This window comes from Plecotus auritus, assembly GCF_963455305.1.
Source record: "Plecotus auritus genome assembly, chromosome: 9".
Lineage (NCBI taxonomy): Eukaryota > Metazoa > Chordata > Mammalia > Chiroptera > Vespertilionidae > Plecotus > Plecotus auritus.
The window spans coordinates 119176459-119204191 of record NC_137783.1 but is presented as its reverse complement, the minus strand read 5'-3'; the positions used below and the strand labels follow the sequence as shown (position 1 = coordinate 119204191).

Sequence of the window (27733 nt, the reverse complement as noted above, 5' to 3'; positions counted from 1 at the left end):
ATTAAAGTAAGATATCTGAGGACAGAACGTAATTTATAGAAGGGAGCACAATTTTTGAGTCAAAAGAGTTCTATGATGATTAAGAGGAAACAGATAAGGGAAAAATAAGTGCCAAGTTTTAGAAAAGTCTATAGAATGCTCCATTAGGGAAGACATCCTAATAAAAGAGTAACATGCAAATTAACCACCACTCTGCTACACCCACAAGCCACACCCACAAGCCAATCAGGAGCGAGTATGCAAATTAACCCAACCAAGATGGCTGCAGCCCCAGAGAGAGCAGGAGGCTTGGGTTTCCCTGGCAATGGAGGAAACCAAGCTTTCCACACACCCTGGCCGGCCTAGGCCTCCACTCCAGGCTACAAAGTTTCAATTATAGAAGATAAATAAATCCCAACAAAAACGGCAGCAGCCATGGAGCTGGAGAGAGCAGGAGGCTTGAGTTGCACCCGGTGATGGAGGAAGCCAAGCTTTCCGCACACCCTAGCCAGCCCAGGCCTCCGCTTAAGGCTACAATGTTTCAATTATAGAAGATACATAAATCCCAACAAAAATGGCTGTGGCCACGGAGCAAGCAGGAGGCTTGGCTCCGCTCAAGGCTACAAAGTTTCAATTATAGAAGATAAATGAATCCCAGATACCAGGGCCTCCGCTTAGGTCTCCGGATGGCATGGCCAGCCTGCAAACCACCACAGGCCCCTTGCCCAGGCCGCCCCATGCCCAAAGTGAACCCCCACCCTGATCTGGGACACCCTTCAGGGCAAACCAGCTGGCCCCCACCCGTGCACCAGGCCTCTATCCTATCTAATAAAAGAGTAATATGCAAATTGACCATTACTCCAACACAAAAGATGGTTGCCCCCATGTGGTCAAAGATCCTGCCCCCATGTGGACAAAAGATGGCCACCACAAGATGGCCAGCAGGGAAGGGCAGTTGGGAGGGACCAGGCCTGCAAGGGAGGGCAATTGGGGATGATCAGGCCAGCAGGGGAGGGCAGTTAGGGGTGACTAGGCTGGCAGAGGAGGAAAGTTGGGGGTGACCAGGCCTGCAGGGAAGGGCATTTGGGGGGGGGGACCAGGCCTGCAGGGCAGAGCAGTTGGGGGGCACCAGGCCTGCAGGGGAGGGCAATTAGGGGTGACCAGGCCTGCAGGGGAGGGCAGTTAGGGGCAAACAGGCTGGCAGGGGAGCAGTTAGGCGTCAATCTGGCTGGCAGGGGAGTGGTTAGGGGGTGATCAGGCTGGCAGGCAGAAGCGGTTAGGGGCAATCAGGAAGGCAGGCAGGCGAGCAGTTGGGAGCCAGCAGTCCTGGATTGTGAGAGGGATTTCTGACTGCCTGTTTAGGCCTGATCCCGGTAGGACCGGCAGGATCGGGCCTAAACGGGCAGTCGGACATCCCTTAAGGGGTCCCAGATTAGAGAGGGTGCAGGCTGGGCTGAGGGACACCCTCCCCCATGCATGAATTTCGTGCACCAGGCCTCTAGTTTAATTATATTTAGGTGAGCTTTTGAGGGGCACAAAGTTTTCTACACAGAAAATCTAGCCAAGCACAAAAAAAGAAATAAAACATAACAGCAGTTATATTAACACTAAGAGAGTGTTCTGTCTCTATGCTCATTGCAGAAACAAAGCCAGATTTCCAAGGAAAGTCTGCAGAAAGAATCCTTGAAAAATATTGGCATTTTTCATTGAAAACTCATTTGTCTTCCAAAGATATGCTTACTGCTAGGAACATCTACAAGTGTTTGACACAGATAGTTCTAAAAAATCTCAGAGACTGCTGAAGGCATGCTTGTTTGTGTCTTGAGTCATTTAGGCTCCTTTTCTTGGCATTCTTAACAGTTTTAATTTCAAATCTGAGTTATCTGATGTTAACATCAAAATTTTTGTTTCACAAAAAATACTTCCTAGGTGTTTAGTTTGAAAAACACAAAACAAGGTGTATAATTCATGGTATATATTCAGAATGGCATTAGCATGTAGAAAACACTTAAGAGATGGAGGGATTGGGGAAAAAAAGAGAGAGAGAAAGAACTCATGGACATGAACAACAGTGTGGTGAAGGCGGAGGAAGATATAGGGGATATACATAGTGAGAGAAAAAATTTAAATGTATACATATATTAAAGAATAAACAGCATTACTTAATATCAAATAAAATTCAAAGTTATCAAGCTTCAGATTTTTCTAACAGAAAAAATTTAAGATAAAGTTTAAAATATTAAGAAGGGACCTCTTTACCTACAAATTTAATAGACTATTTTCTCTCAAAACTTTCTTCCTTTTAATGTTATTACAAATAATATAGCATTATTGTTGCAAACCAAAAAATACACTTATACTCATAAGTCGATTTTATCTACTTTTTGACAAAGGAGCTGCTATGAGCTAAGAAATTAAGCCTTAACACAATACCCTTCTAGATATTCACAGATCACATTTAATACATTGTAATATATTAAAAAAGAGAATTGATGTTGTGAACACTTTTGCTGATTGAAATTTATTAAATTCAGTGGTCTAATTCAGACTGTGCATTTTTACTTTAACAAGTGACAATTCCTGGGGTAGTAATGGGGATCCTAACTTATACAGCAAAATAAACCACAAAACAAGATTATTTTAAGTTCCTCCCTCCACTCCACTCCAACCATCTCAGCAAACTCTGTTGCTAAGTGGTCTCTAGTCATAGGTCGCTAGGAGAGGACAGAGGAAGAGCACTTGGGGGGGAAAAACTTAGAGCTAGAGACCTGAGAAAAATGACGTATTAAGTAAAGGTTAAAATGGGATGCTACAGCACAGAAAAGTTTAGGTTTGAAGTGTATAATGAGCTGCCAGAAAGTTAACATTTTACATAATTCTTCAAATAGGATTTCTGGGTTTTGACTCAGTAAATTATTAAATAATTTAATCCCAGAAGCATTAATATTTCAGAAAATAAATATGTCTGTACATAAAAGAGACAATATACCCACAAGTCAAAACAAAGGGATCTTGTGGTTTTTATATCAGTTTCCCCCCTCATTCACTTGTTAGAAAAGAAGATCCAATCAGACACACATTCATTTAAGGTGACTTTCTTATTATTAAAATTGGGTAGAAGTAAAGTAGTTAAAACAAGCATAAAACTCATAACATGCCTTGTTATTAAATAAAAATACTAACATGCTGTTACATGCTCTGCTGATTATCACACTAAAGCAATTACATCAGCAGTCTACCTGTAAAAATTTCTTCTTCATTTCATCAAAGATATTTTGTCTGCATCTCCAAAACACATCCTATGACATAGAGAACAAATGAATCACAAATAATTTATTTAAAATACAGAGGTAAGACAGTGAAATCAGAACAATTAACCTAAAGACTTTTTTTTGCAAACAAAATACATATTAAAAGTATCACATCATCTAGAATTTTATTCAGAAATTATATTTGTAATTTGTATCTTAGGCCTCAATTACTCTTTTTTTAAAATATATTTTTATTGATTTCATAGAGGGATGGAGAGGGAGAAAGAAATATCAATGATGAGAGAGAATCATTGATCAGCTGCCTCCTGAATGCCCCCTACTGGGGATCAAGCCCAGAACCCAGGCATGTGCCCTGGACCAGAATAGAACCCAGGACCCTTCAGTCCACAGGCCGACACTCTATCCACTGAGCCAAACCAGCTAGGGCTCAATTACGCTTATAAGGTTACTGAAAATCTGTACTATCGCTGTAAAGGATAACATGGAAAACAACCACATTTCAACAAAGGGTGGTAGCTTAAGAATTGTGAATAAATAAAAAGTTCTAAGTCATATAATATTTTCCCAGTTTTATTGAGATATAATTGACATACAACATTGTATTATTATTACCACAATAAGTTTAGTTAATATCCATCATCTCATCTCACATAGTGATGAAAACCTGGTCACTATGCTGTGTGGGAACCAGGTAGCCACATGGAAAGGTCATGTGTAGATGTTCCAGCCACAGCCCAAATGAGATCACAGCTGGCAAACAGCATCAGCCACCATACATGTGCGTGAGAAAGCATTTAGATCAAGCATGTCAAACTTAAAAACTAACATGGGCCAAATAAACAAGGTTTAAGTTTATGTGGACTGCAAAAAAAAACAAAAGCTTCTATTTTCATAGAAACGTAGGTTTATTTCGATAGAGACATGCTGAATACAAAGGGCTGAAATAAATGAGTAATCGTTAACATAAAAGAATAGAACATTTTAATAAAAATTAATATTTTTTCTTGAACATTAACTTACCAGACAATAACTGCACAAATAAGCGTAACGCAAATAAACCTATTTTTCTTGTTCTCCAAAAGTGAAATATTTCCTGTTGCACACACCAAACAAGTCAGTACAGGACTAATGATGTGGCAACCGGCTGCTAAAATATTTGGTGCTAGTATTAGTGGAAAGAAATGGTGTGCCTGCGCAAAAGGCACGTAAGGGAAATTAATACAACGTGATTATAGTAATCAATCATTAGCGAACGTTGTAGTTCGTTATTAATAATTATATATAAAAGATATTGTAAAAATTAAGTTACGGATTTTTATTAAAACGTTTCTTACATACCGTTATATTGGCTGGGCCGCAAAAATATTTGTTGTGGGCTGCATGCGGACCATGGGCCGTGAGATTGACATGCCAGCCCCAGCCTTTCAGCTGCCCCAGCTGACACCTAGCAGAGCAGAAACAAGCTGCCCTAGTCCCACTTTGCTTAAATTAATATCTGTGAGCAAAATTCACTAAGTTCGGGGGCAAATTGTTATATAACTCAAGATAATCAGGATAATAGTCGATTTCTCAATCTAGTCTTCTCACCATCCTATATAAAAGTACAACCCTCTTGATGCGCTGGTTGTGTAGCTCAGTTGGAGCGTCTTTCCCCACACAAAAAAGGTTGCAGGTTGGATTCCTGATCAGGACACAAACCTAGATTGCGAATTCGATCCCCATTAGGGGCACGTACAGGGGCCAACTGATCTATGTTTCTCTCTCACATCAATGTTTCTCTTTCTCTCTCTCTTTCCCCCCACCCTTTCTCTCTCTCTAAAATCAATAAACATCCTAGGGTGAGGATAAAACAACAATCCTCTTGGTAATCTTCATTTCCCTCCCTTGCTTCCGATTTCTACACAGTACTTATAACGACCTGAAATATTTGTTTGTATTTTACTTATTTATTGTCTATCTCCAAAAAAACTTCCATCGTGAACCAAGATGAAATAGCAGACTAGACTTACCCTCCCCACCTTAAACAACTAAAAATCTAGATAAAATATATAAAGAAATAGTTTTCAAATATTGAACAACAGCCAACACAAAACAGTGATCCCTGTGAAAAGCACCTTTCAGGCTGCAGTGCTGGGAGGGAGAAGCCAGGTAGAGTCCAATCCAGCAAACTCCCTGAGTTCAAGAGATGAGGTGGGGGAGTACGAGGAGGCTAATTCAGCTAGAATTTATAGGGCAGAATACTAGGGAGAAGAAAGCTGCACAAACAGCAAGCTTCAGAGATCTTTTTTGAGTGCTCAGCTGAGTACTCAACAGCATATGTATGTAAAGAAACTACATGAGTCAGGGGAAAGAACCACAGGAAAGAATCCCTGGAGCTCACTTTAGTTTCCAACAGCCAGAGTGGGGAGGTTTGGGGGGCAAAGAATCTCATTAATACACATCAGATAACCTTACAACACAAAATTAATAGCCTTTTAAAAAGTCTGCATTGGGCCCTGGCCGGTGTGGCTCAGTGGTAAAGCATTGGCCCAAGCACTGAAGGGTCATGGGTTTAATCAAGGGCATGGCCAAGGGCAGGTATCTGGGTTGTAGATTTGGCTCCAGCCAGGGCACTTGTGTGCTCTTGCAGGAGGCAACCAATTGATGATTCTCTCTTTCTCTCTCTCCCACCCCCTCCCTTATATTCTCTTTAAAAAAAAAAAAAAAATGGAAAAAATATCCTCAGATGAGGGGGGAAAAAGTCTATTGGGAAAGAGGACACATGTACAGAATAAAAGAATTGCATCGAAATGTTTACAGTATTGTCTTTCAAGGATTGAATTAGTAGTAATTTTTTTCCTCTTTATGTTTTTCTGGGACTTCCAAATGTTTGGCACTGCACATGAATTTGTTTTTACAATTTAAATGTAAATCACAAAAAAGAAACCTGTAAATTTAGTTAACATATATAAAGTAAAAAATTTAAGTGTTAGTCCACTCTTACTCTATCAAGAGAGACAAAACAACTAAGTGCACAGTAAGAAAATGAAAGTCATTTGCCTGGGCAGCAGTACACATGAAAAAGATCTGGGGAGAGTTCAAGAACTATACTCTTAGTGTGTACAGCATGCAGAATGATGTGTTTACAGAAAACAATAGAAACTGGTATAATCAAGATCAGGTAACATTAGCAGATATATAGATTTTAGGCAATTTGAGGTTACTACATAAAAATATAATTAAAGCAACTAAGGATACCTAAAATAGGGAAGGCAATAAACTTCAACTTCTAGGATTCCTTTGCTTCAATATATACTTGGAAAAATACAGGGAACAAGGAAGGGTGAAAGCCTCTTAAAAGGAAATTAAAAAGAAAATAGCATTAATTTAGATAGTGGTTAAAAAAGAATTACTGTCACTTATAGGCTTAGAGCCACACACAATATTCTACTCTTTAAAATATCTAATATTTCATTTTCTGGAAGAGGGGATAGATGCACTTCTCCCTATTCCTCCTGCTAAATAAAACTAAAAATGTTATGTATAAGGCAAAGATAAGAGGACATTGAAATGTGAAGAGAAAGCAGACTGGCTAGAGCCCCAAGGAATGAAGGACATGGTGGTTAATTCCCTGTATTTATTTTTTGCCTAATACATTCTGGTCTGAGAGGGCACACACTAAAAAAGCCCCAAGAAAAGAGTCCCCTTCCCTAACTAAAGTATCAGGAAAGGGCAGCCTTATAAAACAGAAGACTTTTAGACACTAACCACTATATACTACAGCCAAACATCACAGAAAAAAACACAAAAAAAAACTGTTGCCTTGCCAACACTCTCATCATCAAAGTCTGAGAGAGAAGTCTTAGATTTCCAACCTCAGCTGGTTGTAACAAGGCACTCACTCCCTTTCCCCTGACCAGGGTGGTGTCAAAGAAGACCTGGTGGGCAGCAAGGACTTTCATTACAGCCCAGTGGTAAGGAGAGCTTCCTCACTTCTCCATCACTGGAGGTCACATGGGGATAACAAAGTGCCTCACCCACTCCCAATCCAGCAGGTGTCCACAGAAGCTTAAAGGGAGCATGAACTTCAATGCTATCCAGCAATAAAAAGGCACCCCTCTCACCCCTGATTGTAAATAAAGGGGGAATGAGGAACTGGACTCCAACTTCCAAGTAACAAAGAAGTACTCCCTTTTTCCGTTGACATGGTATCAGAGGAGGTCTCTTTAAAAAGATTTAAATAAGATCCAGAGTCAGCACACATTTTGCCCAGCCAGCGTGGCTCAGTGGTTGAGGGTCGACCTATGAATCAGGAGGTCACAGTTTGATTCTTAGTCAGGGCACATGCCCAAGTTGTGGGCTCGATACCCAGTGTGGAGTGTGCAGGCGGCAGCTGATCAATTATTCTCTCTTACCATTGATGTTTCTATCTCTCCCTCCTCCTTTCTCTCTAAAATCAATAAAAATATATTTTTTAAAAGAGATTCAAAGTCATATCATAATACCCAAAATGTACAGAATATAATACAAAATCACATGTCAGACCAAGAACCAAGAAAATCTCAACTTGGAGGAGAAAAGCCATCAACATATGCCAACAAAGAGATGATGCAAATGTTGAAATGATCTGATAAAGAGTTTAAAATGCCCATCATAAAAACATTCAACAAGCAACTATGAACACACATGAAATAATAAAAAAAAGTCTCAGCAAAAAATATCAGCTAAAATACAATAACCAAAACTAAAATTCACTAGTGGGCTCAACAGCAGAATGAAGATGACAGGGAAAAGAACCAGTGACCCTAATGATAAGAACAATAGAAATCTTTATCTGAATAAAGAAAAAAAACAGCCTTAAAAAAAAATCTCAAGCACCCATAAAACTATAAAAAAAATTATTCTCAAGTACCTGTAAGACTATAAAAAAAGGATCTAACACTTGTGTAATCCAAGTCCTAGAAAAAAAGGAGAAGGGGGTGGGCCTGAAAGAGCACTCAAAGAAATAAGTGACTTTATAATGTTGACATATTTGTGGCATTAAAATTGTAACCATGTTTTCCTCTTACTTCTATCCTAACACTCTTCCCACTTTTGTTTTATTCCTTTTAATAGTAGTTGTTCTACTACTGGTAATGGGTAACCCACTAATATGTACTGTAAGTATCTAAACTTAGAAACTAAACAAACTGCTCTCAGGAGGGGAAATAATATGCCCTTTACTATTCCTGTTATATTTATATTTCATTACAGCTAAGTTTTCTTCTTTAAGTAGACTGTTGTTGACAAGCAGTGACTCAGCTTGTGAAACAACTGATTTGTTTAAAGGTCTTGAATGTTCTTCATTATTACTAAATCAAAGAAGCTGTAATCATACTCTTTATTTAGAAGCATGTATAATAATTTAAATATAAGAATATCACTTTCTTATAATACTCTAAACATGAAATTATACAACTAAAAATGTTAAGGTTATTTAAAACTATTTAAAGACTTGATTTCCTATTGGAGTAAGCTATAGCGTAAAGAGCAATATACTGCAGAGGCAAAAGATCTAGACTAACAACTCTCAAATTAAGGTGGCTGGCTACTTTATTTTGCTGTGTAATCCTATGCAAATCACTTATCTGTGACTCTCAGGCATCACAAAGGGATTTTTTGAAGATCAAAAGAGTAACTTGAAATGCACCAAAAAGTATAATATCATATAAAAGGTATTATTATATAATTATCAGTTACTATCCTAATAACAGATTTAAGAAATCTGCAATCCTTAACTATGTTTATACATACATATTATATTTATATATTGTTTATATTATTTAAAATTTCAAAAGATAATCTTTTTTGGATAATATAAATTTCATCAGATGAAAAATCTGCACATACCTAATTTGTTTTCTGATTGCACTTGCCATGGCCTTCTCAAAAGTTTAAAAACCCACTACCAAAAAAGTAGAGAAAAACCTACTACTAAAAAGTTTATGCAGATTTATAATTTAGGGACACATCTTATACTTTATCACCATGATCCAGCTCCCTTATTACACAAGTGAAAGAAATAAAAAAAAGAAAGGCCCAGAAAGAGTAAGCAACTAGGGCAAAGTCAAACCAATGAGTTTTCTGATTCCCAAACCATTGTCGTTTCAACCAAACCAGTTAATATGTAAACCTCTCTCTCAAAGAGTCTACCAAAATTATAGCCACATTACCTTTTAAACAATTACCAGTTTTCCCTATGGAAATCATAAACTCCTTGAGAATAGGCACTTTGCTCTCCTATCTTTTCCTAGCAAAACTTCAACCATGTAATACTTTCATAAGGTATGTTTTTTAATCAGGCTTAATAAAAAACCTTATGCACACAAAAAGATGCTCTATATCATTAGGCTTTAGAGAAGTGCAAATTAAAACCACAAAGAGATATCATTACACACTAATTAAATAATTAAAAGTTAAACTAAACTGAAAAAAAAAAAAAAAACTTACATTGCCAAGTACCAACAATGTACAGTAACTACAATGCTCATACACGGATGACTGGAGTGCGAAATGGTACAGCTACTTCAGAAAAGAGTTTGGCAGTTTCTTACAAAGTTAAACCTTCATTTACCATATGAAGATATAGCCACCCAAAAAATTATACACAAATATCTGTAGCAGCTTTATTCAGAATCACCAAAAACTGGAAACAACCCAAATGTCTATCAGCTGGTGAACGGATAAACAAATTGTAGCATTCAGCAATAAAAAGACTGATGATACATGCAATCTGTTTTATGCCAGTTGAAAGAAGTCAGACTCAAAATGCTACATACTATATGAATTCCAGTTATATAATATTCTGGAAAAGGCAAAATATGAGGGCAGAAAACAGATCAGTGGTTACAAGGGCTGGATGTAAAGGAATGAGTTGACTACAAGGGTCATGAGAAAACTTTTTTAAAGTTATGGAGATATTTTGTATCTTGATGTGGCTGTGGTTATACAATGAACTAGAGGCCAGGTGCACGAAATTCGTGCACGGGGGAGGGGGGGTGTCCCTCAGCCCAGCCTGCACCCTCTTCAATCTGGGACCCCTCGAGGGATGTCCGACTGCCCGTTTAGGCCCGATCCTGCCGGTCCTACCGGGATCAGGCCTAAACGGGCAGTCGGACATCCCTCTCACAATCCAGGACTGCTGGCTCCCAACTGCTCGCCTGCCTGCCTTCCTGATTGCCCCTAACCACTTCTGCCTGCCAGCCTGATCACCCCCTAACCACTCCTCTGCCAGACTGATTGATGCCTAACTGCTCCCCTGCCAGCCTGTTTGCCCCTAAATGCCCTCCCCTGCAGGCCTGGTCCCCCCACAACTGCCCTTCCCTACAGGCCCGGTCACCCCCAACTTCCCTCCTCTGCGGCCTGGTCACCCCCAACTGCCCTCCCTTGCAGGCCTGGTCCCTCCCAACTGCCCTCCTCTACTGGCCATCTTGTGGTGGCCATCTTATGTCCACATGGGGGCAGCCATCTTGTGTGTTAGAGTGATGGTCAATCTGCATATTACTCTTTTATTAGATAGGATAGAGGCCTGGTGCATGGGTAGGGGCCAGCTGGTTTGCCCTGAAGGGTGTCCCGGATCAGGGTGGGGGTTCCCTTGAGGCGTGGGGCAGCCTGGGCGAGGGGCCTGTGGTGGTTTGCAGGCTGGCCACACCCCCCAGCAACCCAAGCAGAGGCCCTGGTATCTGGGATTTATTTATCTTCTATAATTGAAACTTTGTAGCTGGAGTGGAGGCCTGGGCCGGCCAGGGTCGATGAGAGAGAGAAACATTGATCAGTTGCCTCCCCTACTTGGGGAATGAATCCATAACTAAGTAATGCCATGACCAGGAATTGAACCCACAACCTTCTGGCCCATGGTATGACACTCCAATCAACAGAGCCACCTGGCCAGGGCTACAATGTATAAGTTTGTCAAAATTCATAAAACTGTATACCTTAAAAGGGCAAATTTTACTGTCTATAAATTATACCTTAGTAAAGTTGACTTTTTTTCTTTATCCTCACCCAAGGATTTTAGAAAGATGAAGGGGGAGGGATCCAGGAAGGAGGAAGAATGAGAGGGAAAGAGGGGGAGAGAGAGAAACATGGATTGGCTGCTATAATTTTAGTAGGCTCTTTGAGAGAACATTGATCATTTGCCTCACGTACTCACCCCAACCAAGATCAAACCTGCAACCTTTTGGTGTACAGGATGATGCTCCAGCCACCTTCTTCTTTATAAGGCCTCATTCTAGCCTTCACTACTTGAGACCCTGAGTAAGTTAAAGTACTTTTATAGTCTACTAGAGGCCCAGCGCACAAAATTCATGTGCGGGTACAGTCCCTAGGCCTGGCCTGCAATCAGGGCCATCTTCCCTGCTGCCTGCAGCTGGCCCTGCCCCCCACTGCCACCCACCCCTGGTTCCCCTTCCCCTTTCACCATTGAGTGATCGGTGCCTGACGGCCGGGGGAAGGGACCAAGAGGTCGGCTGTTCCTGCCCGCTCGCCGGCCCTGCCCCTGCTGTGAGTCGCCCTCCGTGTGTGGGGCAACAGGCGGGGTGGAAGCCTTGGCCTGGCACCGCCTGCCTCCCCTGCCACCCACCCCCAGTTCCCCATTTACCATCAGGCGATTGGAGCCTGCTGGCCAGGGAAAGGGACCAAGAGGTGGTCAATGCACCTCATAGTGACTGGTCCAGCAGTCATTCTGGTCGTTCTGCCATTAGGGTCAATTTGCATATTACCCTTTTATTATATAGGGTAATTTCCTCACCTAAAAATAAGGGGGCTATAATACCTTACTACTACCTTTCCAGTGTTATGTCATATTACTGAATTGTAGATATATTTTCTGGATCATGTCTATTTTTCTTAGAATTCTTAAAATTATATTTATATTATGTTTATAATAAATATTTCAAGACACATGAATTTAAAATGTCAAAATTAAAGCAATAATATTTTGCAGATGTCTTTTAATAAGAAATTTCATTGTTAGGTATCTAATTTTTTTCTTTTTAGCAATTCCCTTTCAATACTTCAAAGTACTATAAAGAAAATAATATTTTATACAATTTGGTGCAAACCTAAAATTAAAGGAAATCAAATTAAAATACCTAAACACATAAAAGGGTAGATAGACATTTTATATCTATAAAATGAAAGAAATGTATATAAATTCATAGTTTATTTATATTTACTAAAACAATACATATCTTTCATGAGTCATACAAATATTCTACTTTCTAATCCAGCCTGGAACTGGTTGAAATCAAGAGCTCCTCTTAGTTAAATATTAAAGTCAATTTTACTTGGAGCATTGGGAATATCCTTGGGAAGATTTCATTAATCCCTTAATTAAAAACATTCCTTGTGGTGTTTTCAGATGCTGCCTCTGCTGCAATCACAACCAGAGTCATCTTTTTATAGCACTGGTGCCACCTCTAGTCTCCTGAACTTCTGTCAAAAAGAAGGGGGGTTGGTAAACAGGGAATTCTCTCTATTATGGCTCCTCCAAGATGAATATCTGCAAAAAGACCAGCAGAAAATCACTCAGAAAGCAACCAGCTACAAAAGTCACTCTGAAAAGGTGAAGAAAACACATGGCGCCAAGCTTAGAACTGTGGCTGTCGATAAAAATCCTAAGTACATGAATTTCTCGCTTGCCAACTTCCCTTCTAGCATCAAGTGTGAGGAATTGCTTGGGCTTCCAAACAGATCTGCACTCCCAGAGTGCAGCTACTGGCACTAAAGAAGGCAAATGAGGCCTATCTAGTTAGCCTATTTGAAGACACTGACCTGTGTGTTATCCATATCAAATATGTAACAATTACGCCAAATGATATCCTGCCATCACAATTCATATGTGGAGAATGAGTTTAAGGTGAATTATGATGGGAAAAATTTATTCTTAAAAAAACAAAAAGTACCTAATTATATGACTGCAAATGAAAAAGAAAAATAAGTGAGAGAATAAAGTATTAGCAAATACCTCCTTCTCCCATTTTCATTTGTGTGTAAATTTTCAATATTAATTTAGGACATAAAACATTTATGTAAGTACAAAGAACAAATTTCAGCAATTAAACTTTATAACAATTATAAACAAATTGTTAACTTGTTTTGGGGGAGGAAAAAAACATTTCCTTGCCCCCTAATGTCTACATAATAAAAATCTAAACTCCTTATAGGTATACAAATCCTTCAGAATTTTAAGACACAATGTGCTAGATAGAACTATCTTCTCTCTCTCAACCCCAGCACCCTAAGCATCTACAGCAAACTTTTGCTACTTCTTAAAATGCATTACCAATTTTGTGTTTTAAATGCAATTCCTTCTAACTAAAACTCTGACTTTTTTTTTTTATCCTCACTCAGAGATATGTTTATTGGTGAGAGAGGGAGAGAGAAACATCAAGACATCCATTGGTTGCCTCCCATAAGTGCCCTGTCCGTGGATCAAACCTGCAACCCAGATATGTGCCTTGACAGGGAACGGACACTCCAACCAAATGAACCGTCTGGCCAGGACTGACCTCCTTCTTTACATGGCAATCAAGTCATCTTTGGGACCTAGTTAAATGTTACTTTCTCACAGAATCCCCTAAATTAAGTCAACTGTTTAGGATTTGTGCTATGCACATAAGGATATTTAGTTGAAAGGTCATAATCAGAACTGTAACTTCAAGTAGCATCTACACTAATAAGAGAAATATGCAAATTGACCATTCCTCCACAACGCCCACCAGCCAATCAGGCGTGAGTATGCAAATTAACCCAACAAAGATGGAGGGTTAATTTGCACACACAGACACAGAGCGAAGACTGAAAGCTCTGGCCTGAGCGAAGACTGAAGACTGAAGACTAAGACTAAAGACTGAAGACGACTGAAGACTGAAGAGGCTTGGCTTCTCCACTGCAGCTGGAGTGGAGAAGCCTCGAGGCTTAGCTTCTCCGCTGTGGCCAGAGCGAAGGCCTGGGTCCCGGGTGCCGGAGGAAAACTGGTGCCGGCAGCCAGGGGAAGGAAGGCCTACTGCATGAATCTTTGTGCAACGGGCCTCTAGTATTTAATAACTAAAAAATTATTATCAGTAAGTTGGGATATTATCTACCCCACTGAGTGTTAGGAGTAGAGTCCTTACAATATTTTAAGAAAAAGAATTTTCTAAGATTTGCACATGAGGATGAAAGATTTTTATTTGAGTGGAATTGCATGTCTGTGTTTCTGAAGTGTCCTGAAAGGGCAACTGGGGATTCAGTAAAGCTAAAAGCAAAGCCAGTGTCCAGAGTTTACATTCCATGTTGCAGCATCAGGCTAGTTGTAGTCCATTAGTCCATGGTATGTGGGGGTCCACGAGAGAGTCCTACAAGCCAGGAGTCAAGTGCAACATGCCAAGAGCCAAGAGAGCGAACTTTTTTGTTCAGGGAATAAGTATCCCAAATCTCCCTGTGCTTGCAGTAGCCATGTCCAATCTGGCTAATGACCTCTGTTCTTAGGTGTGACTGATAGCAAGCAATTTCCCTGTCACCCCATCTTTACTGGGCATGTGTCTATTCTCTCTTCTGTCCAATTCCTTCCCCCAGCAATCTGCGGGGGAATGGACCGGTGGCTCCCTAGGGAATGTAAAGCTGCAGCTTCCTAACAAACCTGCCCAAATGACATCCTATAATATTTGGCCTTCCCTTTGCTCCTTTCCTGTTATTCATAACTAAGTTAATTATAATGTCTCATTATGACTTCATTTTCATTAAACAATAAATATTTACTGGACAACAATGTAGAGTACATTGCGCTGTTCTCTAGGGAAAATATAGAATAAAGGTGTGAGACAAGAAGAAATTTTCCTTAGGTTCTTTCGGCTGGTCTAATAATCAAATAGACACGAAACAGATTAGCAAGAGAAAAGAGCCAAATTTAATACATACATATGTATGGGAACCCCACGTACATGAGAGACTCAGAGACCACATGTATAACAGGTTCAAAGACAGAAAGGGAAAATGGGTATATATCACATTCTGATCTAGGAAAGAGGTAAAGCATCTTGAGGTTTCAGAAGGTAGTTGCAGGAAGAGCACATGTTCAGTAATTAATAGTTTGCCCTATCCTACAGATAGGTCATAAGAGGTTATTTCTGATAATCCCTTATTATGGGCAAGGGCCCTAATTCAAATTCTTCTAGGTAGTTAAGGGAGGGGCAGAAGTTTCTTTTGAGCCTGCAGCTAAAGTTGCCATTAGCTCAAAACAATTCTCATACCATAGAGGCACATCTTGGGGTGACTAGTTCTGAAGCCCCACAAAGGTAATAACAGTAATGAAGGTAGTCAAAGTAATGAGGAGCTAACACGTATGGAGTGCTTATTATGTGGAAGACACTTTACATGTATTAACTCATTTAATGTTCCCAACAATCCTAGGAGGTAGTTACTAGTATCTCATTTAACTAAGGTCGTAAGAAGTTAAGTAACTTGCCCAAGGTCACAAAACTGGTATTTGAACCCAGGTACTCTGGCTGTCCTGACTTTGAATAGCTTCTTATCTAGTAAAGGCATTAACGTAAGTAACAAGTAACTCATAATAAAGGGGTATAATTTTTTAAATGCTGAAAACTACAGTGATATGATATTTCAAGGCTAGGAAGATGTAATCAGGTTGAAAGAGGAGCATCAGGAAAGGTTTCTTGTAAAAGTAAGAGAGGCTGGATTTTGCTGGTTAGACAGAAATTTTAAGAGTATGGTTTTTAAAAATCATCAAAATTCAATACATTTATCTTAGTCATTTTCATAAAAACAGTACTCTCAAAAATGGGTTGTAGCAACAGTTCTATGTAAATGAAAATATTCATACCCATGGTTACTTTAAATATGCCTGGTTTGGCTTAGCTCTATTAAACAAAAGAATAGGGCAATTATTATTGCTCCTACACCTACAAAGTAAATGGAAGTATGCAATAGAGCAGAGAGCAGATATCTGTTTACTCATACTACACCAATGAAAATAAGTTCAAAAATATATGTGCTTTTTAAGAATCTTGATGTAAAAGATCACACCATTTTGCAATCATTTGCCATCACTGCCAAACACAATCATTTTGCCAAAGGCTTTTTAACAATGCAGAATATTCATACAAAACTAAATATTAAGCCAGCATTACCTGGGCAAAACACTTTAAAATATGTGTAATAAATCTCACAGAAGAACAGGCCTCTGCATTTCATGACACCTAAACATGTTGCCTGAACTGAAGAAGGTCCTTAATACCAATGAATCAGTTTTAAAAGTAGTTATCTTCTAGAACCTTAATTAAATAGGTATTTAAATCTATATTTAATGCTATGTTTTCACAACCCCCTATTTTTCTGACATAATCTTTTCTTTCCAATTTGGGCTACTATAGTACACTAGTATTCTAGAAATGTACTAACCCTCTCCCCTCCATTTTGGCAAAAAAATTATAGTATCTGGACACTAAGATACAAAAAAATTCATGTGACTAATCCAAAAAGAGGCAAGAATCCTAAGAATGTACTTAAGTACTTAAATAATAGTTTTCATGTAAAATCAAAGTTCAAACCTGTTTAAAAATTGGATAATAAAAACAAATTCCTATTATTCACACAGGGCAAGGGAGCAGCAGTGACAAATGAAGGCATATAGCACATCTGGGAACAGTAACTAATGTAGTCAAATGTATCTAAAACAAAATTAGCTTGGGGCAGGATATCAAAACATTAAGTTAGGAATTTCTGGTTAAAGAGAATAGATTGAATACAAGCATTTAGCTCTGAAACTTCTCCAAATATCTCTGAAACAAGAGTAAAGAAATTCTTTAAAAGATCATAAACCAGAAACAATTTTAGAAGCTGGAAAGCAGAACAGGGGATAATGACTATTACACCTGAGAAAGTTGAATCCTACATTACTAGCCTAGAGCAGTGGTCGGCAAACTGCGGCTCGCGAGCCGCGGTTTGCCGCTCTGTTGACTAATGAGTTTGCCGACCACTGGGATAGGGGCTTAATCACAAGGAACAACAACAGCCTGTAATTATTGGAATCGAGAGTCTAGGTCAGTGGTCGGCAAACTCATTAGTCAACAGAGCGGCAAACTCGTGAGCCGCAGTTTGCCAACCACTGGTCTAGAGGAAAACCAAAGGCACCTGGTTTATATCACATTTACATTTATACCAAAATATCACTAAAATCCTTGGAAATGTGGTTGGTTCCAGGGTTGAGGCAGGGAAAATAAAAGATGGCTGAAACATTATTTGGTAACACTTGTAAGGAGTGCTCAAAAAGAAAGAATGACCACAGATGCCAATCAGAAAGAGCGCCCCTTGGTCAAGATTGGAACAGTTTGAGAAAAATAAAAATAGTAACAACAGTATTGTGTTACAATCCAAAGAATAAAATGATTATCTGTTAAGTCTATACTGATATAAATAATAAACGGGGAGAAAGGACAACTCTTCCTCACAGAATTCCAATTAATTATTGTAGAAATAATGAGGGAAATAAAAATCACTACTAGAATACAGCAGTAATAAGAATGCTAAAATTAATGGGCATAAATTTAAGCAGAAACAGGATGTCTCCATGGTCTCAAAGTATTTAGTAAAGAGGAAAATAGTAACTTTACAATGGAGAAATCTAGCAGACACCACCTTAATTAACCAAGTGATCAAGGTTAACATGCCCAGTAGTACATACCAGCATCATGTCTCCCCACCATCTCCGAATGGTGTACTGAGAAGGACATGTCTGTGATATCCCCCTCTTTAATTCATAACCTCAATCTAATCATGAATACACACCAGACAAATACAAATTGAGGTTCATTCTACAAAATAACTGACCAGTATTGTGCAAAAGTGTCAAGGTCATGAAAGGGAAAAAAAAACAAATTAAGAAATGGTCAGAGATAAAAGGAACTAACTTGATTTGACAACTAAATTCAATGTGGGATCCTGAATTTGGATCTTGGAACAACAACAAATTAGTGAAGAACTAATAAAATCTGAATAAATTTTGTAGTATAGTTAATAGTATTATAGTAAGGTTAATCTCTTACTTTTCATAAGTTATAACAGAAGAACCAGCTTGGTGAAGGGTATATGGGAATGCTGTATTCTTCTTGCAACTCTTCTATAAAAAAAAATTAAAAATAACCTAAACGGCTCAAGAATGACAGTTTCAGATATGCTGGGATAAGGGTGGAGTTCAAATTAGAACAGACTGAAGTCTGCTTAAAATAACCCCAGATCCTCTCTTCTACTCTTTGACCCACCCACCCTAGCAAAAAACTGAGCAATCTCTGGAGAACATAAAACAGAGTATCTCTGGACTAGAGGACACCAGGTTCAACTGAATTTGAGGAGGGCTATACTGAACACTGGGGAAATTAAATAAAAGTGTACTTGCATACTTTATGATGAAACCCACATACCCTTTTCCTACTCAGATCCCAAGCTTTTTCCCTTTGGGCAAAAGATCAAACACCTTCTCTGCGAAACCAATCCAGCACAAGAGAAAAGATATGTCACTGGGAGTCTGCAAGGAAATTATCCAGACATATCAACCTACAGGGGAAACCATAACCACCTACTGGCAGAACTTCCATTCAGCTTTTTTTTTTAATTTCAATTTAATTTTTTGGGGTGACATCCTATATAATAAAAGCCTAATATGCAAATTGTCCCCTCGACTGGGAGTTTGACCAGGGGGCAAGGCCAGCGGGCCAAATGCCCACAGCTGCTCCCCATGGCCGACCCCATCCCTGGTTGCCCTGCCCACCCTGATTGGGGGAAGGGCTGGCCAGCCAACCTCCCGCTTCTCCTCCCTCCAGCCAGCTCAGCCCAATCAGCCCCAATGGGGGCAGGCCAGCTGGACCTCACCCGTGCATGAATTCATGCACCAAGCTCTAGTTGGTTAATAAGATTCTATAGGTTTCAAGTGTACAATTCTATGGTATACCACCTGTATATTGCATTGTGTGCCCAGCACCCAAAGTCAAATCTTCCATCACCATATATTTGACCCCCTTTACCTATATTATGCTCCCCTTCACTCTGGTAACCACCATACTGTTGTCTGTGTCCATTCAGCTTTTTAAGGTACTTCTCTTAAATAAGTGTTGACTTCCAAGGATCACCAAACATCTAAGGAAAGCCCCCAATAGAAAGACAAAGCTCAAAGCAATAGAACAGAAGGAAATTTGGAGAAAAGAGGGACTATGCAGAAAAGAAAACCACCAATAATTTCCTAAGAAAGAGAAAGACATTGCACCATAAAACAAAAATAGGATATAATTTAAAACTCTTTCCAGAAAAAAAAAAAAAGTGCTTGAAAATTAAACTTGATAGCAGAAATAAAACATTAGTAGAACTGGAAGATAAAGTTGAGAACATTTCCCAGGAAACAGGAAAAAAAGAAATGGAAAATAGATGAAAACAGATAAAATTAGAGAAACCACTCAGTAAGCCTAACACCTAAACAATAGGGATTCAAGAGAGAGCACAGAAAATGAAGGGGGAAAATTTATTTAAGGAAATTTCTCGGAACTGATGACATACATTCAAGATTGGATAATATTACCCTGAACCCAGCAGAAATGGATTAAAAACAGACCTATTCCAAGACACATAATACAGTAATTTCATGACTCTAAGTAAAAAGATTATCCAAGCTTCCAGAAAAAAAAAAAAAGTTTAGTGAAAAAGAATTTTTAGACATCTGATATCCCAATTGCAACACTGAAAAAAAAAAAAAAAAAAAAAGACAATGAACCAATGTTTTCAAAATTCTAAGAGAAAATTATTTCTGATGTAGAATTCTCTGCCCAGCCAAACACTTTATAAAGCAAGGGGATAGAAACAACATTTTCAGACATGTGAAGTCTTGAAAAAACTATATCCCATCCAGAAAGCTATTGAAAGTGGTCCTTCAAAAAATGAAAAGGTAAGCAAAGAAAGATGAAGACATCAGATATAGAACCAGGAGCTCCAAAACAAGAGAGACCTGAAAAGATAAGATGACAGTGGAGGCAACAGCAGGAATTCAAGGAAATTCAAACAAAAAACTGGTAGGTCTGGACGTAGTACGAAATTTTATACACTTGAGAAGAGAGTTAGGATTAAACCAAGATTTCTCAACCGTAATACTAATGACATTTTGGGGCACATAATTCTTAGTTGTGGGGAGCTGTCCTGTGCAGAATGAAATTTGGCAGCATGGCTGGCTTCTGCTCACTAGATTATCAGTAGCACACTCCCTGCCCTCCCTCCACCTACCTAACATTGCCAAGTGTCCTCTACATTGCCCCCAGTTGAGAGCCACTTGGCTAAATTAATAAATATCTAAAAAACTAAACAAAAGCAAATTTACAAAAATATTAACTCAGAGAAAACAATCACAGTAAACTACATGGCTCAACTGTGAATAGTTGAAAGTCTCATTGATATAAACTGTGAGTACTGATGTATCCAAACAATTTGAATATGACAATATTGGGAGGGTTGAGAAGTGTGTTTTTGTGTGGGTGGGGATAGTGGTAAACCATTTCTTCCTCTGTGGGAAGTCAGTAAATAGTCCCTTAAAATGAAAAATCAAAAAAGAAAACTATTAGCGTGCTATTTTAAGATATAAAGCTAAATATCAAAAGAATGAGTTGAACATGGTTGCTTCTGGATAGCCTGAAATCGAGGGGGAAAAGATTGTGCCGAGAGTTATACTTTTTGTTTAGTCCTGCAGAGCTTTTCAACTTTTAAATGTGCGCATGTATAACTTTGATAAAAATTAAATTTAAAAAATCAATTGAGACTATAGACTTTCCAACTGGTTAAGGCCACATGAACTTAAAATTAAACAACTATACAACTTTAAGCAAGTTACTTAACCTCTCTAAGCCTTACTGTCTTTATCCATAAAATAAATAATGAAAAGTAGCTATCTTAAAAGGCTGTTATAGAAATTAAATGAGATACTATATGTAATTGTTTAGTATAGTGTCTGGCACATAGTAGTGTGTATAAATAGCACCCATTATTCAATTTCCAATAGAGGGTACTAATTATAAACTTTAAAGCAGGTAAATCCTAATGTCATCTGTTTTAGAAAATAATTCTGGCAGATGTGAGAAGGATGGGTAGGAAAGAGAAGAGCTTAGAAGCCAAGACCATTACAAGAGCTACATTTTAGTGAGAAAAGAGAGGAACTCAGAGCCATAAATAGAAAGGTAAGGGTACAAGAGATATTTTCCAAGTGATGAACCACCTAGAGTATATGTGAGAAAAAGAAAAAAGGAGGAGTCAAAAAAATGCTCCGAATGTAAGCAAATAAATAGATGGTGATGACACTAAATGAATAAGAGAATACAAAGAAAGAATTATGTTGGAGGGGGATATAAGGGAGAAAAGATAGATGAGATTGATATTACCCACACTAAGCAATACATTTCTATATAAACAATTCTATATAAATAACTATCTCACAAACTACAATCAGATCATCTAAATTTCTTTTTCTAGTAATGTACATGGCTCACTGTTGAAATATATATAGCCCAATAATCCCAACAGCAATTGTTAATATTTCAGAGTATTCCTTCTAAATTTTTCAATGCATATAACCCTAAAGAGTTTATTTTTTCCATGACAAAATTGGAATCATATACAACTCTTCATTCAGTTTTGTTCACTTCATTAAATATTTCCAATGATAAGTGAAATACTAATGACTTATGTTAAACGCTTCAATTTATGTAAACCACTAATAAATGTTACCTGACATACTTGCCTCTTACTATAAAGGAGAATCAATACCCCAAATTTTAGAAAAAATATTAATTTTAAAAGAACCACCAAAAACAACAATGACTACTGCAGTCCATTTTCTCAAGTAATTTAATTAGGAGAAATAATACTAAAATAATATTTATTTGACATGCTCCAGAATAGATATTGATGATTTTATAAAAACAAAACCACACAACAGAGATGAAAAACAAGTTATTTCAATGATTTTGGGGGGCTCTCAATATCAATGGCCCATATATAGTTGTGAGGTCGCTGTGAAGCTCAAATGGTTTAATACATACAAAGCACATACAACAGTAACTGATATATAATAAATGCTTAATAAATATTGGTTATTACTTCCATTATCATTAGTTCCAGACGGAAGTAATGTTTATTGCATGGAAAAGAGAAGCAGAAAAAGCAACACTGAGATATGGAACTGCATTCTTTTTCTTTCATTTTTCCATCTTCTCTACATTTATATACGCCTGGGACACCACTTTAAGTGTTGCAGTGAAAAGTATTATTTTAAAAGCATTAGTAAATATGCACCCTAACCCTAATCTATAATAATAAAAGCGTAATATGCAAATCAACTGAATGGCTGAACAGTGGAACAATTGTTAGGACAACCACGCTATGACACCCACTGGCGCCAGGCCAGCCAAGGCGGGTGCGATGCAATTGGTCTGGGGCCGGGCCATCGCTCACAGAGGGAGGCCCAGGCCACCGGTCAGGGACAACCATTGGGGGAGGGGGAGGGAGCCTCCGTGATCGCCCAAGGAGGGTGGCCCAGGCCACCCTCTGCGGGGCAATCAATGGGGGGGAGGGGGAGGAGAGGGGCTCCACGGAACCGGGGGTGTGTGGCGGTGGACGCGGGCAGCGCTAGGCCAAAGTGGGTGCAGGTAGGGGGCTATGAGGCAGCAGGGGCCATGAGGCAGCAGGGGCCGCGAGGGAGCCTGGGCTGGGAGGGCCTACCCTTGCACAAATTTTGTGTATCGGTCCTCTAGTTATACTATAAGATACTTGAGCGCCCTGGCTTGGTTTGGATCAGTGGATAGAGAGTAGGCCCATCAAGGTTGCAAGAGGCAACCAATCCATGTGTCTGTCTGTCTCTCTCCCTCCCTTCCACTCTCTCTAAAAATCAATGGAAAAATATCCTTGGGTGAGGATTAACAACAACAACAAAAAAGATACTTGAGGGAAGAATGAATTTTTTGTATTTCTTCTAAATGTTCCATATATGGCAAAGTATAATAATATGCACAATGAATACTCAATAAATATTAATGTCATAAATTCATATAAGGCAACAGAATAAAAACAACAAAGCAATAAATACAAATTGTGAAGATAATAAAAGCAAGAGATCTCAAAGCCTGTGTCAATATACAATAATTCAAAGACATATAGTAGAGTGAAAAAATGAGGTGAAAAGCTTTTGTTAACCACAATGAACAGACCACACTCTCTTTGCTCTTCTCTGTGCACAATAATTTAGGAGGAATACTAAAAACACTGACTATGTCTAAAAGAGAGCAACTGAGAAACAGTTCAAGAACTGAGATGCTCAGACTGTCTGTAGAACAGAGAGGGTTTGCCCTCCTGCTCTCATCCTCCACCTTCATCAATGAGAAAAAGGCATCCTAAGGAAAATTAAAGATTTCTCTCTTGTCCAGAGGCAACTATCAAAAGATGGCCACAACAGAGATCAAGACTTCTCTCAACTCAAAAACTTAATAGATTTCTTCTAAGCCAAAGATATTGTGAGAGATTAGTCATGAAGGTATTCAAGCAAGGGCTGGAAAACAGCTTGCCAAGGACTCTGTGGAAAACATCCAAGCAGGGGTAATCAATTAGAATTTTAAGTTTCCATACAACTCTGTAACCACATCAATGAATATTACTGAATACCTGCTCCAGGAAGGACACTGTCCTAGACCTATAATAACTACAAGACAACAGAGAGAAACATACAAAGAGCTCTGCTGCCAAGAAATGCGTAATATATAAAATGTATATTACAGTTTGAGACCATAACAGACATCACAAAGCATTATTTGTTCATTGCCAAATGAATTCTATTCACATACAAAGGTCTTCTAAGAAGGAGAAACCCCTAAGGTTAAAGTGTTCAGAAAGCGCTTTTCAGAATAAAGATATGAGGTACTTGTGGGGGGGAAATGTGTTTGAAAGTTCTGAACAGGTAGAGAGAAGTAGGAAAGAGAGAATAGCAGAGATAGAAATGAAAAGCAAGTTAGAAACCTGTTTGGCTGCATTAAAAACTTGTTTCATGGGAGAAGAGCTAAGCTGAAAGGGCAGGCTGTGGCCAGAATCAAACTATACTAGGCCTTGAATATCAAGCTAAGTAGTTTCAAATTTATCCTGCATACAGCAACTGTAGCAACTACTGGACTCTGTTGTAGCCATAGTCAATGGTAAATACTAGTACATTGCGGAGATAGGGGGGTGGGCGGGGGGGAGAGATAAGCATGACTACATTCCAAAAAAAAAAAAACAAAACTGAATTACTAATACTGAAATTTGAATTTCATGTATTTCCATATGTCACAGAGTATTCTTTTGATTTTTTTCAACAATTTGAAAATGTAAGAATCATTCTTAACACAGGGACCATACAAAAACAGACTGTGTGCTGGATTTGGCCCATGGGCTACAGTTTGTCAAGCCCTGTACTGCACTAAGTTGTCTTCTTCAGCAACCCTCTTAGGTACATTTGTCCTTGAGCTTCAGGGACCAGAATAATATATTACTCATTCAACATGCATGAATGCACACACTTAACCAAAATCTAAATCTAGTAGGGGTCAGAGGTTCTCCATACAAAGGTCCTCAAAAAAACTAATAACAACAAGAATTCTTTAATTTGCCATTAGAACAGAAGAAAGAAATTTTTAAATTTTGTTATTTTCACATAGTAACTGTATTTAAGAGAGTTACAAACTATTCTTATAGAGCCTCTTTGATACTTGGTGGGACCTGTAAAATATAATCAAAGGGATTGTCTGTTCTAGCCCTACTTCTGTCATTTACTCATTATGTGACCCTGAACAAGTCAGTCTCAATCTTCTGGCCCTAATTTTCTCATCTGTAAAGTGAAGGGGTGTAAGTTACTGGAGGATCACTGTGCTCTCTCAGCTTTAGCACTGTATGGTTCTACTCCTACTTAAAAAGGACCAGAGAGGAGATGACAAACACCAGACAAAAGTGATAACTGAGGACACAGAATAGAAGAGAAAGGCATTGACTAAATGAGTGGGCAGACAGGACAAACAGATAGAAAAAGAGACCAGAAAAGTACAGTTTTACTAAAATCAAGGAATGTATTCTTTTTAAGTGTCAAATGCAAAGATAGATAGATAGATAGATAAATAAATAAATAAATAAATAAATAAATAAATAAATAAATAAATAAATGCAAGAAAAATTCAAGGAATATGGCCACCAAAAACAAAAACAAAAAACTAATTAGCTAGCTAAAAAAAGGCAAGGAGTTCAAGTGACAGTCTTAAGATCTGAGAGTACTGTGCATGCTTCCAGAAATCATGAGATGAGCCAGTGTAAAAGAAAAGACTGAAGATGAGTGTAGGGAACAGAAAATAAAGGCATATGGTCCAGAAAAAGTAGAAAAAAAGTTGGGGTGAACTTGAAGCCTCAGTTAGTAAGGGAGTTAGTCTTAAAGGAGAGACATTTTTTTACCTTAAAATCCAAAAGGGGAAAAAAAATGCATTACTGTATCAGTTTTCATGTTTTCTATACATCACATTATTAGGGAAATAAATCTAATGTTGGCTTTTCTTAAAGCAGAGTTCCACCTATATTATATTTTCTAATGGTCACAAAATTAGGAAAACTATTTGTCATAGATACATAATTTCAACATTACCAGAGCCTGCTTTAAGTGGCAACAAATTGCTACAAAGCAACTAAAAAAGGCAAAAAAAATTTTAATGAACGTTACTCATAAATACCAAGATCCTACTGCGGAGCTAATTTCAACAGACACCTGCCTCTATGTAAGTATATGAGAAATAAATATCCAAAGCTGTAGGCTTAAGTTTAACCAGTTAAAAACACACCTTTGTATATGCTCAAAATATGTATAAAGCCAACAGAGATATTATTCATATGTTGAAATTCCCTAGCCAATGCATTAATTTTCTACTATTCAAGAGAAGCCAAGAACTCGAGGCTTCTCATATCACCCGCTTTTAAGAATTTAAGAAGTCACCCAAACTGGCATACACACCCAACTTAGCAAAAAGTAGTTCAGCTCTCCATATGGTAATGTTAAGCGACCTCTTACACCTTTACGTGAAATCACATTTACTACTTTGCCAGGATCTGCCTAGGCCCCATGCAGGCAGGCCAATCGCACTACCAAGAAACAGCAGTTCATAAAAGTCTTCAGTTAACTCTGCCCTCCCACCGATCTCAAGTCCGGTGTCGATTTCACAAGCCCTGAAAGTTATCCACCGCCACTGTCAAAACCAGAAACACCGTCACCCCGGCGGGCCCATCAAGAACTGTTCCAGAATTTTACCGATCTTGGCTCGACAGGTTCAATAAGTACTTAAAAGGCCACTTTCTCCCCCAAAGCGGGACCTGATTCCTTCCAGTTCGCTCCTTTATTTGTCCAGCCCCACACACCGAGGGGGAGGTCTCTACTTCCTCGGCCCCCGGGATCCAGTCGGGTCTCCCAACTGTTCGCCGCCCCTACCAGGCCCCCCACCCTCCCCGCCTCCCCACCACCACCCCACACCTCCTCCTGGCCCCACACCCGGGCCCGCACACGAGCTGGGCCTGCACAGAGGCTGGGCCCGCAGCCCGCCCCTCGCCCGGGCCTGCTCTACCTCCAGCGGCCGCAGGCCTCGGGCCTAGCCTCCTCCGCTGGCCCCTCACCTCTTTCGGGACCAGTTGGTTCTCCTCTCCAGGCACCATCGCTCAGACTCCGGCCGCTCCTCTCCGCCCTGCCGGGGGAGTGGGGAGGTGCGGCGGCTCAGGAGAGAACGGCGGCAGCAGGCATCCTCTCCACCGCCCGCGCTCCTGCCACCGCGGAGGCCTCAGCCTGGGCCTGACACCAGCGCGCAGATACCGACCCACCGCTCGGCTGCCGCCGCCGTCGCCGTAGTTGTCGGCCCCTCCCCCAGCCCGCGGCTATCAATGGAAAAATGGCGGCGGCCGCTCTCGCGAGAATTCGGGCCGTCGGGCTCCGAGCCCGGCGCCTGGCGCCCGAGGTGATGAGGCAGCTGTCGCTCGTGTTTAATGACTTCAGGTCTTCCTCAGCCCCGAGGGGTACCAAATTGGTGGAGCGGCCATGCAAACGCTTTTTCTGAGAGGGATTCTGGGCCGTCCACCTCGGGACTCCCTCTGCCGGCAGAGGAGGGACCAGGCCTCCGAGTCCTCCAAGCGCTCTCTGGCTCCTTGTCCTCTGCCTACCGGGGAGACCCTGGCGCCTAACGCCCTTTCCTTCCGCGATCGCACCACCGATACTGCTCTCCTTGCCGGAGAGAAAGGCCCCTGAACTTCACCCCCTCTGCACTTCTCCTGGCTTCTGCCGGGAAGAGAAAGCACCCCGGGCTACCTCCCGACCTCCGCCCTCAACACGGCCCGAAGCAGAAAGGGTTGTTTTCTTCCTCCTTTCCCTACCCTCCCGACGGCCAGGCTGGAGGGAC

At 39.7% G+C, this 27733-nt stretch overlaps 1 protein-coding gene across 2 annotated transcripts in view; it reads right to left on the bottom strand.

The window, feature by feature from the left end:
* The window catches only part of USP47 (ubiquitin specific peptidase 47), a 99883-nt gene extending 72401 nt beyond the window's left edge, over window positions 1-27482 (bottom strand). The window contains exons 1-2 of one of the 2 annotated variants that reach the window (XM_080688536.1): window positions 26961-27220; window positions 3219-3278 (exon numbers count right to left, since the gene is read on the bottom strand). In XM_080688536.1, coding sequence (XP_080544662.1) covers window positions 3219-3278; window positions 26961-26999 — 99 coding nt within the window. In that variant the 5' untranslated portion in view covers window positions 27000-27220. Of the gene's footprint in view, window positions 1-3218; window positions 3279-26960 lie in introns of both variants that reach the window. The other variant, XM_080688537.1, reaches the window with a different exon arrangement.
* Window positions 27483-27733: the final 251 nt, after the last annotated feature.